General features: G+C 34.7%; 1 protein-coding gene and 1 pseudogene across 2 annotated transcripts in view; both read left to right on the top strand.

Moving 5' to 3' along the window:
* Cep350 (centrosomal protein 350) overlaps positions 1 to 13977 on the top strand; it is a 163598-nt gene that overhangs the window by 111776 nt on the left and 37845 nt on the right. The window contains exons 28-30 of one of the 2 annotated variants that reach the window (XM_076872831.2): positions 862 to 984; positions 1984 to 2183; positions 13008 to 13219. In XM_076872831.2, coding sequence (XP_076728946.2) covers positions 862 to 984; positions 1984 to 2183; positions 13008 to 13219 — 535 coding nt within the window. The remainder of the gene's footprint in view (positions 1 to 861; positions 985 to 1983; positions 2184 to 13007; positions 13220 to 13977) is intronic. The other variant, XM_076872833.2, reaches the window with a different exon arrangement.
* Positions 3328 to 3675, top strand: LOC143379625 (transmembrane protein 230 pseudogene; annotated as a pseudogene).

Raw genomic sequence — 13977 nt, 5'->3', positions numbered from 1 at the left:
GGGAGCTTGGCTACTGCTGATCCACAGTCCCAACCCCGCCCAGCCCAATTTTGTATTTTATTTAGAGACAGGGTCTCACTGAGTTGCTTAGTGCCTCACTTTTACTGAGACTGGCTTTGAACTCACGATCCTCCTGTCTCAGCCTCCCGAGCCACTGGGATTACAGGCATGCGCCACCATACCCAGCTCATAGCATTTTTTTAACTGATAGTATTTATTGAGACTAGCTCAGTTTTTCTTAATTTTACATCCTGATATTTTATAGAATGGGCATTGTATTTTAACATTATTATTTAAATGGGCCTTTGTTAGATTTAAAGCAAGGAGATCTTGTTAGCAGTTTTATGTTTAGAGGTTAACAAGGTTTTCTTCTACAAATAGGTTTAAACGTTTTTAGGATGGATTGTGATGGTACAGTTAAGTAAGGCAAATGTACTTTTGATTTAATTTCAAGCTTAAAATATATGACAAGGTACAGATATAAAATCAGTTGCTTAGGGTTACCTATTTTAGTAGAATTGCTGATATACTAGGTTCATGGTTCAAACCTTATTTGAAAATTTATTAGTCCCACACTGTACTTCTCATCACTCACAAACAAGTAAATTAAACTGAAAAGACACATAATGGTTAAGTCATATTTGAGAAGAAAGGCATGTTTATTCAGAAACCATTGGTAAGATCTGTGAAAGTACATGTTTTTTATGTCACACAGAGTATAACACGTGCTTTACCAAGTAGCTTATAATGTTATTTAGGAAGCATATTGAAAATTCTTCACTTGGCTCTTATGCTTTCCCTTTCTCATTCTTCCTACCTCTTGATCTCTTGGTTTTAAAAATCTTCCTCCTTATTTTGTAGACACTGCTCTCCTGTTCACTACTTCTTCTCTGTCTTTACGTCTCATCACTGGGCCTCTCTCAGTGTCTGTTTTCCCAACCTTCATCCCAAATTCCAGCTGTATATCTACAACCAGTTGGTCAGGTAACTGCACCTTTTTTAGTGCACTCTTTGATAGAGCATGCTCTGTTCCTTTTGTTTTGTTTGCTTTTTTTGTTTTATTTCTTTTTATCAGCCTGGAGACCTCTTGTCAAATGTCATATAGATTTTACCTTGTGTTTCCACATTAATTTGACATGATGATTGTTCCAGAAGTGACAGTTCTTGTGCTTTTGACTAAATGTTGGATGTGTAAATGCATTTTTGTTGGCTAGCTACTGCTGTATATCTGACACCAATAATATGGACAGCATATCTTTCATTTAGCCATGGCATCTGCATTTGAAGAGATTTTATTAATAGCTTTAAACTAATCAAATATTTTTCCCTAAATTAGTAATCTCTCCTAATCCTTCTGACATATAGAAGATCAGAGATTATGTTAAATTGAAAATTTGAGACATTTGATGCATCCTTTTACTCAGTTAATGATTATGTGCATAAGATCTGACTGATGCTCAGTGTTCTCTACATAAAAAATGATCTATCACCTGACCTTGTATCTCTTAGATAATGGGAGCCAAACTCACTAGACCTGAAGTAAAGCCAGATAGAATTTGAAAATTAAAGTCAAAAGAGGACATAAATGTGTTTTTTGTTTGCGTGCTTGTTTGGGAGGTTTTGAGGGGTTTTGTTTTTGGTCTTTATTGTTTTGGGATTTTTGTGTTTTCTGGTATGAGCCTTCAGAATAAATTCCTTACATTTTCTGTTATGAAACAGAACCACCTATTAAAAGAAATATATGAATAATCATGACTGATAATATTTAATATATCTCAAAGATACTTTTTCTGAATTTACCATTATCTTTTCTTTACTAATCTTACAAATATAAGTAAAAAAATAAATTGTCTCATTTTCTGAATAAGTCGACTCATCTATTATTTTGCACAGCTTGTTGATAAGGTAATGCAAAATAGAGCTTTCAAAATTATTTATTCCATATAACTTTATTTCTCACTGTTCTTCATGATATGATCATAGGTTTTTGACAAAGCGAGAGCAAAAACTAATGCAGCGACGGCAACATGCAGAGGAGCTCCTGGAGTGGAAGAGACGGTTAGATGCAGAAGAAGCAGAAATTCGTCAAATGGAAAAGCAGGCTTTGGCTGCCTGGGACAAAGAATTAACAAAGCCGAAAACTCCTAAGAAAGAACCAGAGGACCAGAGAACAGATCATAAAGGTAATGAATACTAACTCTGTTCAGACTAAAAATTAAAGCTTAACCTATTTGAAAGATTTATTTCATTTCTTGTTAAAACATGACTAATTAAAGATAAAGAAGACAATACAACTGTAAATGCTATAGAACTTAGATAAGAAAATATGGTGAATAACTTTTTGCTAACACAAATTTGAATATTTGAAGACCTCCTCTATCTTCAGTAGTATTCTGGACATTCAAGGGGGGGAACCTCATGCGTATCATTATTTACTTTTCTGTAGGATAGAAAAAGAGGCATTTCTCAATTCATTTTATGAGGTTAGCATGTAACTTTGATATTAAATTTATAAAAGGACAGTATCAAAAAGGAGAAGGCCAACCTCCTCTATCTTAAATAAATATTAGTACACCAGCTCCAATCATATAGTAAATCTAATATTTCATGACCAAGTGGGGTTGAGTATACATTAAAAAATAATAATGTGGTAAATTATCATAAATAGATTAAAGGAGAAAAAAATACATGACCAGGTCATAAAAGTTATTTAATAACATTTTTAAAGCATTTGTGATAAAATGCACAAACCTTTAATTAATCCAGCCATAAAAAGGAACTTTCTTTACCTAATAGAGGGTATTGATAAAAACAAAAAAACTAAACTTACACCAGATATCATACTTACTGATAAGATATAGAATTTGAATTTGGAAATAAGACAAAGCTGCTTATTTTCACCTTTATTAAGCATTGTGTGTAGGTTTTAGACAGTTCATTGTAGCTAGAAAAAGAATTAAAAATCATAGATAGTGGGAAGAAGTTCAATTCTCATTATTTACAATTGGTAACAGCTATGCACATAGAAAAATCCAGCACTTAGGTGTTACTGGAATTAATAAATGAGTGTAACAAGGTTGCTGGTTATAAAATCCATAAAACAAAAACTCAGTTATATGTCTGTACACCAGCAAAAAATTGGTTAGAAAAATCTGATTTTTTTTAAAAAAGATACACACTTCTGGCGGCCAGTCAGTGTTTACTGGGGAGGCGGTTAGGTTGACTGTACCATGAGGCCTGGGATGTGTAGTCTGGTAGCCATGGGCGAGTTCCCTACTAGATCCAGTCTTGGCGCTGTGCTTGGACTGTAGCTGTCAGGGTATTATAATGCTGTCTGGTACTAATCTGGCTGTTGGAATCTCCAGTAGTAAAGTAAAATATTCAAGGCTCTCTAGCACAGTCGAAGGCTACATTGATCTTCAGTTTAAGAAAAGCCCTCCTAAGATTCCTTATAAGACTACTGCACTTGCCACTGTGCTGTTTTTGATTGGTACCTTTCTCATTATCATAGGCTCCCTCCTGCTGTAGGCTATATCAGTAAAGGGTAGTGGTGCAGACCAGGCCCTTCCTGTTCTGCTCATTGGCATTTTGGTGTTCCTGGGGGCACATTGCTGACTATGCATTTAAGGCTGTCAGGGTTACTCCTATGATGACATTCCAGACTTTGATGACTAACACTCACTTCAGCCCTGAGACAAGTCACAGTGGGACTGAGCCCAGCTTTAAGATATTGATCAGAAACTTTGCTAAGGGCTGAGGAATTATGCAGATGTTTGACAAAACAATGGCCAGAGTTTATGGATCCATTCCAAAAATGTTCACTGAGCTGAATTAGCTGATTAAATTAGGAAATGCTCTGTTTTTCATCCGGCCCTGGCAAAACTCAACAAGTTTTTCCACATGAATATGTATCATGGAAGAATAGCAGTGCTAATTGTCTGGGAAAGCAGGAGGTTATTCTGTACTGGAAAGCGTTACCATTCCCTCCCTCTTTAGAATGAACATTTCTTTTGAATAGTCTTCATTGTCAATTTGTTATTGTAGCAAATGAAAGAGTATGGTATGTCTAATTTCTTAGTTTCTAAATAATTTATGTTTTAAATATCAAAAGATCTTATCCCCTACATTTAACTCTACGTTCACATTCTGGTGGAAGACCTCCATAAAATCACATATTAATATGGATGCGTCTAATATTTTTTACTTTGTTTCTTAGTGACAGGAACCAGGAATTTTTTAAGCTGCAGAGTAAGTTTTCAAAGTATAAGCACTGTCTCTGATAACCAATTCTTGGCCAGATCTGATCTTGTTTCCGAATAGGTTGGCCTGCATATAATTTGAGTCATTCTATCTTTTGTAGATCAAGAAGTTCTATGTATCATGCCTTAAAAAAAAAAAAAAAAAATACACGTAAAAGCCAAAAAATATGAAGTATTTTTTACCTATTTATAAGTTTTACAAAAAATATGCAAGATCTTTTTTTTTTTTAGTATCAGGAATTGAACCCAGGATTGCTTAACCACTGAGCCACATCCCTGGCCCTTTTTAGTTTTCATTTAGAGACAGAGTCGCAGTAGATTGCTTACAACTTCACTAAGTTGCTACGGCTGGCTTCGAACCTGTAATCCTCCGACTTCAGCCTCCTGAGCCACTGGGATTACAGGCGTTTGCCACCATGCCCAGCCAGTATACACAATCTTTATGAAGGAAAATTTAGAATTTTATTGAGAGACATTAAAGTGAACTAAAGTAAATGGGACATTATTCCATATTCATGGATAGATTCAGTGTCATGAAATGTTAATTTTCCCTGAACTGATATGTAGGTTTCAAGGCAATTTACATCAGAAACCCAACAAGATTTCTTTATAGTGTTTGACAGACTCATTAAAAAATGTATATGCAAGAACAAAAACCAAAAATTAAAACATTTCTAAAGAAAAACCAAAAATAAAGGAACTTACTTTACCACATATCAGGACTTAAAACAGTATATTTGCACAGAGATAGAGTGTGAAACAGAAAAAGACCCATCCGTCTATGAAAAGTTGACTTTTACACAGGTAGCTTTGCAGAACCATGAAAACCCTGTCTTATAAATGTTTATGGGAAGAAATAGTGAAGTTGGATCCATACCTGATATGAAAGATCTGTTCCAGAGGGGAATTATTATAATTTCTTTCCTTCTACTGATTTTAGATTTGATTTGTTTTTGTTTTTCTAAGACCTTGAGCTGCATAATTAAAAGTTATTTATTTGAGAGCTTTCAACTCTTTAATATAGGTGCCTAGCTATAAAATTCCCTAAGTACTGATTTCACTATTTCCCACAGATTCTGGTATGGGTTTTTCTATTTTCATTTGATTTTAAGAATTTTTAAAATCCAATCCCCCAACCTGATTTCTCCAATAATGAACCATGGTTCAAAAGTATATTGTTCACTTTCCATGTGTTCTTATAATCTCTCTAGTTTTTCTTACTGTTGATTTCTGCTTTCGTTCCATTATGATCTGATAAGATGCAAGAAACTTTTTTATTTCTTAAGACTTGCTAAGATATATTTTAGAAAAAGTTTTATGTTGATGAAAAGAATATGTACTCTATAGCTATTGAATAGAATATTGTATAGATGTCTACTAAGTATATTTGACCTACAGTATAATTTAACTCTGATGTTTCTTTGTTGATTATTTTGTCTGGATGCTGTTGTTATTCCTGAGAGTGGGGTATTAAAATCATCCACTATTATCATTTTAGGTCCTATTTTTCCCTTTGTGTCTAATAGTGTTCATTTTATAAAATTGAGTGCTCTGAGGTTCAGTGCATTTATTTATCATCATATCTTAATGGACTATACCCTTTATCAATAAAGGTATTGATAAAGGGTATAGTCCTCTTCTGAGTGTAGGATTCTTTTGAGTATCTTGTGTAATGCTGAGCTAGTGGTCATGAATTTCTTCAGATTATACTTATCTCAGAATGCTATTATTTCTGAAGGATGGATTTTTCTGAATATAATAATCTAGGTTGGTAGTTATTTTATTTCAGGACTTGAAACATCATCCTGCTCTTTTGGCCTTCAGAGTTTCTACTTTTAAAAGTTTGTTGGTTTTTCCTCATGTGACATGGTGCTTTTCTGTTATAACTCTTTATATTCTTTCTTTCTTTCTGTAATTTTGGCAGTTTAACTATAACATATCCTGGAGATGTTCTTTTCTTGTCATGTCTATTTAGGGTTCTAAATGCCTTCTGTACGTGAATGGCTATTTCCTTCCCAAGATTTGGGAAATTTCCTGGCATCATTTCACTGAATAGGTTTTCTGTGCTTTTAATCTGTAGTTCTTCTCCCTTACGTATTCTGTGTGTGTGTGTGTGTGTGTGTGTGTGTGTGTGTGTGTGTGTGGTCTGTTAATGGTATACCATAGATCTTTAGTTCTGTTCATTGTTTGTTTGTTTGTTTGCTTACTGCTATCTGAATGTGATAATTTATCAACCTTGTTTTCAAGTCCTGATAGTCTTTCTTCCACTTTTATGTGAGGTTTCCTAGTAAGCAGCCTTCTTTTGACGGTGTGCCCAAGGATATCAGTTTCTTATGTAGTGTTAAATTTAATTCCTGATGGACTTTGTAGTGTAGTGTTTTGGTGGCTACTTGAGCTTTAATTAGTAGTTTTGACACTGTGTATGCTGGGTCAAAGCCTGAGGGATGACCTGTCTCACAGGAGTGGGTTCCCTCTGATAATTCAGGTAGGTGTGCTATAGACAGCAAAATATGTGTGGTGCATCCTCTGTGGTTACTCCTCCAGTCTTATCAGCAATATGTGGTTCTAAAAACGTATCAGAGCAGCCTGTTCTAAGATCTCCCATAGGTACACAACAGTTGCTATTTCTCCCTGCTGTTCCTGTGGGGGTGGATGTCCAGGAGCAGGACTTAAGGCCCTCCTAGCTGGGCCTGCTTATGCATGGATCATCAGCTGGGGGATTTTATCTTGCCATTCTTCAAGTTGAAATATCTGCCAAGTTTTGTGGGAAGCAGGGTCATGGCTGGAGAAAGGTGCAACTTCTCTCAACTGGCCTGGGGGTGTACCTCAGCTGCAGAGCAACCCCCCAGTGTCCTCAAGGTGCTGGGCTTGATCCCCAGCACTGCTCAGAAGGAAGAAATCAATAGCAATAAAGCATAAAAACCAAGCAGGTATAGAAATATATTAAAAATCAAACAAAAAACACAACCACAGTGTCAATAATAATAGAAAAGGGCAAAAATAATCTAGTGTAAATTTTAAACTTAAAAATTCTTAATAAAAGAAAAATTTAAAAAGCAACAGGAGAAGAGTAAAATGTGAAAAAAGAAAAAAGGTAAAGGAAAAATGAGAAAGAAGAGGAAAGAAAAATACAAAGAAAAGCAAGTAAAAATAATGAGAAATTTAAATAATAGTAATAATGAAATAGACAAAGGAAGGAAAAAGAAAATAAGGCATTAATTCCTCCTAGCTGATATGCTTTTTTCCCAGTCTTCTACGTTAGAAACTGCTAGATACTAAGATAGATACTGGGCCAAAACTGAAGCCTGCTGTGTTTCTTCTCAGCTCACACTCAGCTGGTTGGGGCAACATGGAAGCTGCAAGCTGTTTTGAATCAGGCAGATTAAGGGAATGTTGACACATCAAGGCTGTATTCCCTCCGGAGGCTTTTTATATGTGTACTGGGCAAGACAACTGTTGGAGCCACCACAAGTCCTTGCTTTTGAAATATGTGGACCGAGCAGGCTCAATTCTGAGGCCTTCAGCCTGTGCACCTAGTAACATGGCCCTTCGGCTGTGGCCAGCCCATCTCACCTACCAAGTTTTGGCAGAATGGTTGCTAGGGCATGCATGTCATCCCGAGGCTTCTAGTCTTTGTAACCTGGAGCATAACAAATGTCCAAGCTGCAGCATATCCCCCAGAATACCTCCAAGAGTTGGGGGAGCAATCAAATTCCTGAGTTCTGGACCTCAGCCTTGGCACTCGTAGACCTGTCTCCCATATCATTAAAGCAGTGCTTTTCCAGTTGTAGGTTGTGACCCATTAGAGGCACCTGAAGTGGTTGTAATCGATCTAACGTTGAGATAGAATAGAAAACATCAAAGATAAATATGGTTAAGGTGTAAAAAGTCTGAAAGCCTTTGCTGTCACATAAGTTATAGATAGAGTTATGGATATCTATAAATATACTCTGGCCACCTATACTAGAAGACACATACACACACAGCATTGTTCATAGCAGGAATATTTGAAACAGGAAAAAAAAAACAAAAACAGTTTTATTAGAAAACAGAATTGTGCTGTATTTACATATTATGTCATGCTCAGTAAAAATGAAAAATTACAGCAATACAAATTGACATATGAGAACCACTTAACATTGCAAATGACTACAAGTGGTTTGATTCCTTTTATAGAAAATTCAGAAACATGTAAAATTAAGGGATATATCATCTAGCCATACATAGAAAGTAGTACATATACAGTGGTACATACAGTGACATAATGGATATAGTTCATTTCCTTAATAATTTTAAAAAATTTATTCAGCAGAAGATTACTTCTGTGTCAGCTTTTCATCCTTAATCTTTAGCCTCAACAGTCTTGCTACATACAGACTTCTTTCTCCATTTTGAGAAGAAATGTAAGAGGACCTGGAAAAGAGATTCATTTGTTCTGGTGATATAGGACTCAAATTTTTATCTTTCATGGTGGGCTATAATAGAAATAGGAAATAGTATGTTTTCTTTCCAACTTTGGTTGGAAGACAAATTAAAAATAGCTTTCAGGGTCAGGGTTGTGGCTCAGTGGTAGAGCACTTGCCTAGCATGTGAGAGGCACTGTTTTCCATCCCCAGCACCATGTTCCATCCATGGCACCACATAAAAAAAGTAAACAAATAAAATAAAAGTATTATGTCCAACTACAACTAAAAAATATTTTTAAAAACAGTTTTCAACTATTTTATAAATATTTTCAGCTCAAATTGTATGTACGTTTATGGTGTGGTGGTACATGCCATAAAAACACACACAGTTTTTTTAAAAAAATTGTTAAAAAGGGTTGGGGATGCAGATGTAGCTCAGTGGTAAAGAACTCCTGGGTTAAATCCCAAGTACTGCAAAAGAATAAAAATACCTTTTGTTTTTCATCTCTATTTATTTGGAACTTCACTGAGAAAAACAAGTGGATAAGTCTAGTAAAAGTTATTTCAATGCAATTTTAAATCTTATCAAATAAAGCTTATGAATAGCTTGAAAGTTAGGTGATGTAAGCAGAAGAAAAAGGTCAAAAAATACATTATAATGAAATAAATTGCAGTGTACCCATTAAGCACATTGCTGCAACATCTAAAGCTGACTCTGACCAGGCTAAAAAGTAATTTTAAATAAAGAGGTTCAGTGGTTGACAAGATTTTTGAGATGACTGGAGACACAAATCCATACTTAGCTTACAGGAACAATTCTAAAACCATATCATGTAAAACCTGTCCCAGCAACTTAGAAAGCCCTAAAGAAAATTGACATCGTATTAGAATTACCCTACTAATGTCACATCTGCACTGGGGACTCTGTAACTACAGAAAAATATACTCCATATTGAAAACCACCTAAAATAATTCTTCATGGAGCCTTCTTTTCAGATAACTTCCAAAATGAACTTTTTCTACAGGGACATCAGATTGGAGATGCTTAAGTCCTAGCTGCCAGGGAGGCTGGGGATTTTATTTTGTGGGTTCTACTTTGGTTGACAAAGTACTTGTGGTCACAGTGGTGGTTCACACCTATAATCCCAGCAGCTCCGGAGGCTGAGGCAAGTTCAAAGCCAGTGTCAGCAATTTAGGGAGGCCCTAAGTAATTCAATGAGATCCTATCTCAAAAAAGGGCCAGGGGTGTGGCTTAGTGGTAAAGCGCCCCTGGGTTCAGTTCCTGATACAAAAAAAGAAAAAAGAAACAATGACAAAGTACTGTTGAGGCAAGAAATTAATCAAATACCAGTGAGCATTAAAAACATGCTAAGGCTTCAGAAAACATTTAAAAATATAGTTTAGTGAATTCATAAACCAATGACAATCATTATCAAGTATAATTTACTGTACATAATTGTATGTGCTATACTTCTATATGACTGGCAGCACTGTAGGTTTGTTTACTCAGTATCACCACAAACATGGGTAATGGATTATGTTGACTTTATAACAATTACGTCACTAGGTGATAGGAATTTTTCAAACTCTACTATAATCTATGGAATTACTGTTATATGTATAGTCTGTCATTGACTGAAACATTGCTTTGTGGTTCATGACTATTAACACTGAAGTTTGGCCAATAATTCTCCATATTTCTTTAAAATTGTCCAAATATTGCCAGACTCCTATGGACATGTAACTCTGTCTTCAGAAGTCAGGTATACAATGAGGTACCACCTCACATCCATAGGATGGCTATTAAAAAAACAGAAGATCAAATATGTTGGTGAGGATGTGGAGAAATTGGAACACTTATGCACAGCTAATGAAAAAGCAAAATGATTATAGCTTCTGTGGAAACAGTATGGCAGTTCCTCAAAGGAATTAAAATGTTATGTGTTTTAGCAATTTCACTTCTGGTATATATCAAAAAAATTTGAAAGTGCCATCTCAAAGAGGTATTTGTATAATGGTTATAGCAGCATTATTACAGTAGCCAAAAGGTGAAAGCAACTTTTGTGTGTATTGACAGATAAATAAGTGATCAAAATATAGTAAATACATGCAATTGAATATTGTTAAGCCATAAAAAGAAAGATTCTGTCACATGCTACAACATGAATGAACCTATAGGACATTACCCTAAGTGAAATAAGCTAGTTTCAAAAGGACAAAGAGCATATGAATCCACTTATATGGGGTCCCTAGAGTAGTCAGAATCATAGAGACCAAAAGCAGAATGGTGGTTGCCAGGGACTGAGGGTCAGGAGGGTGGGGAGTTGTTACAGAGTTTTATTTCAGAAAGATAAAGCAGTTCTGGAGAGGGATGTACTTAATGCCACTGAGCATACATAAACTTTAAAATGATTAAGGTAGTAAATTTTATGTGATTTTTAACACAGTTTTTAAAAACTATTTTTAAACAGTCAAGGAGATGTAAGAAAAGGGTAAGAAAGACACACATATACTTCAACCAAACTTGGCCATTACTGGTTTACCTTTGAGATATAGAAGTTGGGAAGATGAAATTGGTTAGGGATGAGTGTGAGGTAGTCACTTTACATCCTTTTGCGCTTTGAAGGTTTTTTTTTTTTTTTTTTGGACTACCATTCTTGTACTACTATTAAATTTTCTTAATTGAGGAAAAAGACAACAAAAAAAGTCTTCCACAAAAACATCTGATTAGAGGAGGTAATACAGATGATTTTCATTTTCTTCCTTACGGTTTTTATATTGTTTGAATTTTTAAAATTATGTGTAGCAGCGCTATTATGAAACAAAAATATCTATGTTGAGATTTACAAAGTAGAAATGTAAAGGATTCTATTCCCTCCTGCCTTAAAAATTAATACAATTTTATAAGCCATTAATTCCAACGTTCTGATTATGATATACATACACAATAATTAGAAAATATCTTTTAGGGCTGGAGGTGTATGTAGCTTAGTGGTAGAATACTTAACTTGCATGTACAAGGCCCTGAGTTTGATCACCAGCAGCAACAAAAATAAAAACTTTAAAATTTTAAATGAAATGCTTTTATATATCATGTCATCCTTGTAAAATATCTGAGGCATAGATATTCCTAATGTTAAATAAACTTATTTTGTAGATTTTAGGTCTAAAAGAATTTTTAATATTTATTTTTTAGTTTCAGGTGGACACAATATTTTATTTTTATGTGGTGCTGAGAAATGAACCCAGTGCCTTATGCATGCTAGATGAGCATGCTACCACTTGAGCCACATCCCTAGCCCCTCCAAAATAATTTTTACAGACCTTAAAAATCTTTTTTTTTTTGGTCCCCAGTACTGGAGATTAAATCCAGAGGCACTCTACCACTGAGATAGATACACCCTCTACCTCAGAGCTGTTTTTGTTTTTTATTTTGAGACAAGATTTCACGAAGTTGCTCAAGCTAGTCTCAAAACTTGAAGTCTTCCTGCCTCAGCCTCAAGAGTCATTGGGAATACAGGGGTGTATCACACACTTGGCTAAAAATATGAGTGTATTATCAGCAATGCATATATAAAACATGGTATTATAATCCTTTTGAGACATTATACCTGTAAAGACAAAGGAAGAAACTAATGTGTTTTTAATATTATGCAAATGTAAGTGTCAGAATTTTTCTTCTTAGTGTCAAACATTTTTTGGTTTCTTGGGAAGAGCAGAGTCTACAATAGATGGGAAATTCTGGAGATAAGACAATGCTACAGAGTCTGAAAGTGCTAAATTGAATGCCTACCTTATCCTCACACATCTTTGGCTCCTTCATTTTTAGCACTGTGTAGCATCCTATGTGTAAATATACCACAGTGTATTGATTTTACTTTCAATAGACTTTTGAATTTTTTCCAGTTTTGTGCTATTAATGCAGTCCTACCAATAAACATACAGCAAGATTTTTCTTGGATGTATACTTAATAGAGGCATTTCTAGGTCACAGAGTATGTGTTTTCATGTTTTTAAAGCAATACCAAATTATTTTCCAAAATGGTCGGACCAATTTTCACTGCTAAAGGAATACATGAGAGCCATGACTATCTTGTGTCCTCATACTTGGATTATCATTGTCTGATATGCTGATTATATGTGGTAGATATTTCTCTCAGTTCGTGTCATCCAGAATTCCTAATTAAACAGACAGACTTCATAGTAAATGTTAAATGGCATGATAAAGCTTCCCATGCTAGTAGTGATCTTATATTAAAAACAAATGTAAAATGTAACAATTTAATTTCTTTACTGATCAAGATTATGTATATTTTTTTCTTGTTGTATCCTCTCTTTCTAGAAATAGCAAGTGAAGAGGAATCTCCAGTACCTTCCTCCTCTCATCTTAACAGTGAAAGCTCTATTCCAGAAGAATTGGGTAGCCCTGCTGTTATATATATACCATCTGAATCTATTGTACAGGAACAGCCAGGGAGTCCAGATCACAGTATACTTACTGAAGAAATGGTTTTTTCACAGGAACTAGAATCTTCTACTTCTCCTAGTAAACATGTAAGTTAAAGTGTGTGTGTGTGTGTGTGTGTGTGTGTATATCTATATCTATATATCTTAAAGCTCCTTTAAAAAGAAACTTGTCTAAAAGGTTTTCATTAACAGTTGTATTATTCCTGTTAACAACAGCATTGAGGAGTTAGAGGTGTAGTTCAGTGGTAGAGCACTTGCCTAGCACACGTGAGACCCTGAGTTCAGTCCTCAGCACCACATAATAAATAAATGAAATAAAGGTATTAAAGAAAAAATAACAGCATTGACTATCACCCATACTTACAGTATATAGAATATAACATTTGAATAGAAATAAAGCTTTTAATTTACTCCTATAGATTTATAAATATATGAATTATAGTTTTAGGGACAGTTACAAAATTATATGCTGTCAAGTCTGTTAATATTTGAAGGGATAGGAACCTCTAAAGTCTATAAAAAAATAATATGTAAGAACAGCACAAGTTCTTTCTAAAATCTGGTTTTTGTCTTAGAGATAATAAGATCTTAAATCATACTGGAGTGCCTTTACTATAATTTAGTTAATAATTGCTAACTCATAATCAGAATAAAATTAATGATTTCATCTCTTTAAAATAGATCTGAAATGATTGGTTCTAAATTAGAATAATGGCCTTTATTAGAATTAGATTATCTGTATTATCCTTAGTTTTGTACTTCAAAGAAAAAGGGGCTGATAAAAAAACTCAAGATAGAAACATATTGGGCTGGGGATGTGGCTCAAGCGGTAGCGCGCTCGCCTG

This window comes from Callospermophilus lateralis, chromosome 13 (genome assembly GCF_048772815.1).
Source record: "Callospermophilus lateralis isolate mCalLat2 chromosome 13, mCalLat2.hap1, whole genome shotgun sequence".
Classification (NCBI taxonomy): Eukaryota; Metazoa; Chordata; class Mammalia; order Rodentia; family Sciuridae; genus Callospermophilus; species Callospermophilus lateralis.
The sequence above is the reverse complement of the archived record's forward strand: the minus strand, read 5'-3'. Positions and strand labels throughout refer to the sequence as shown.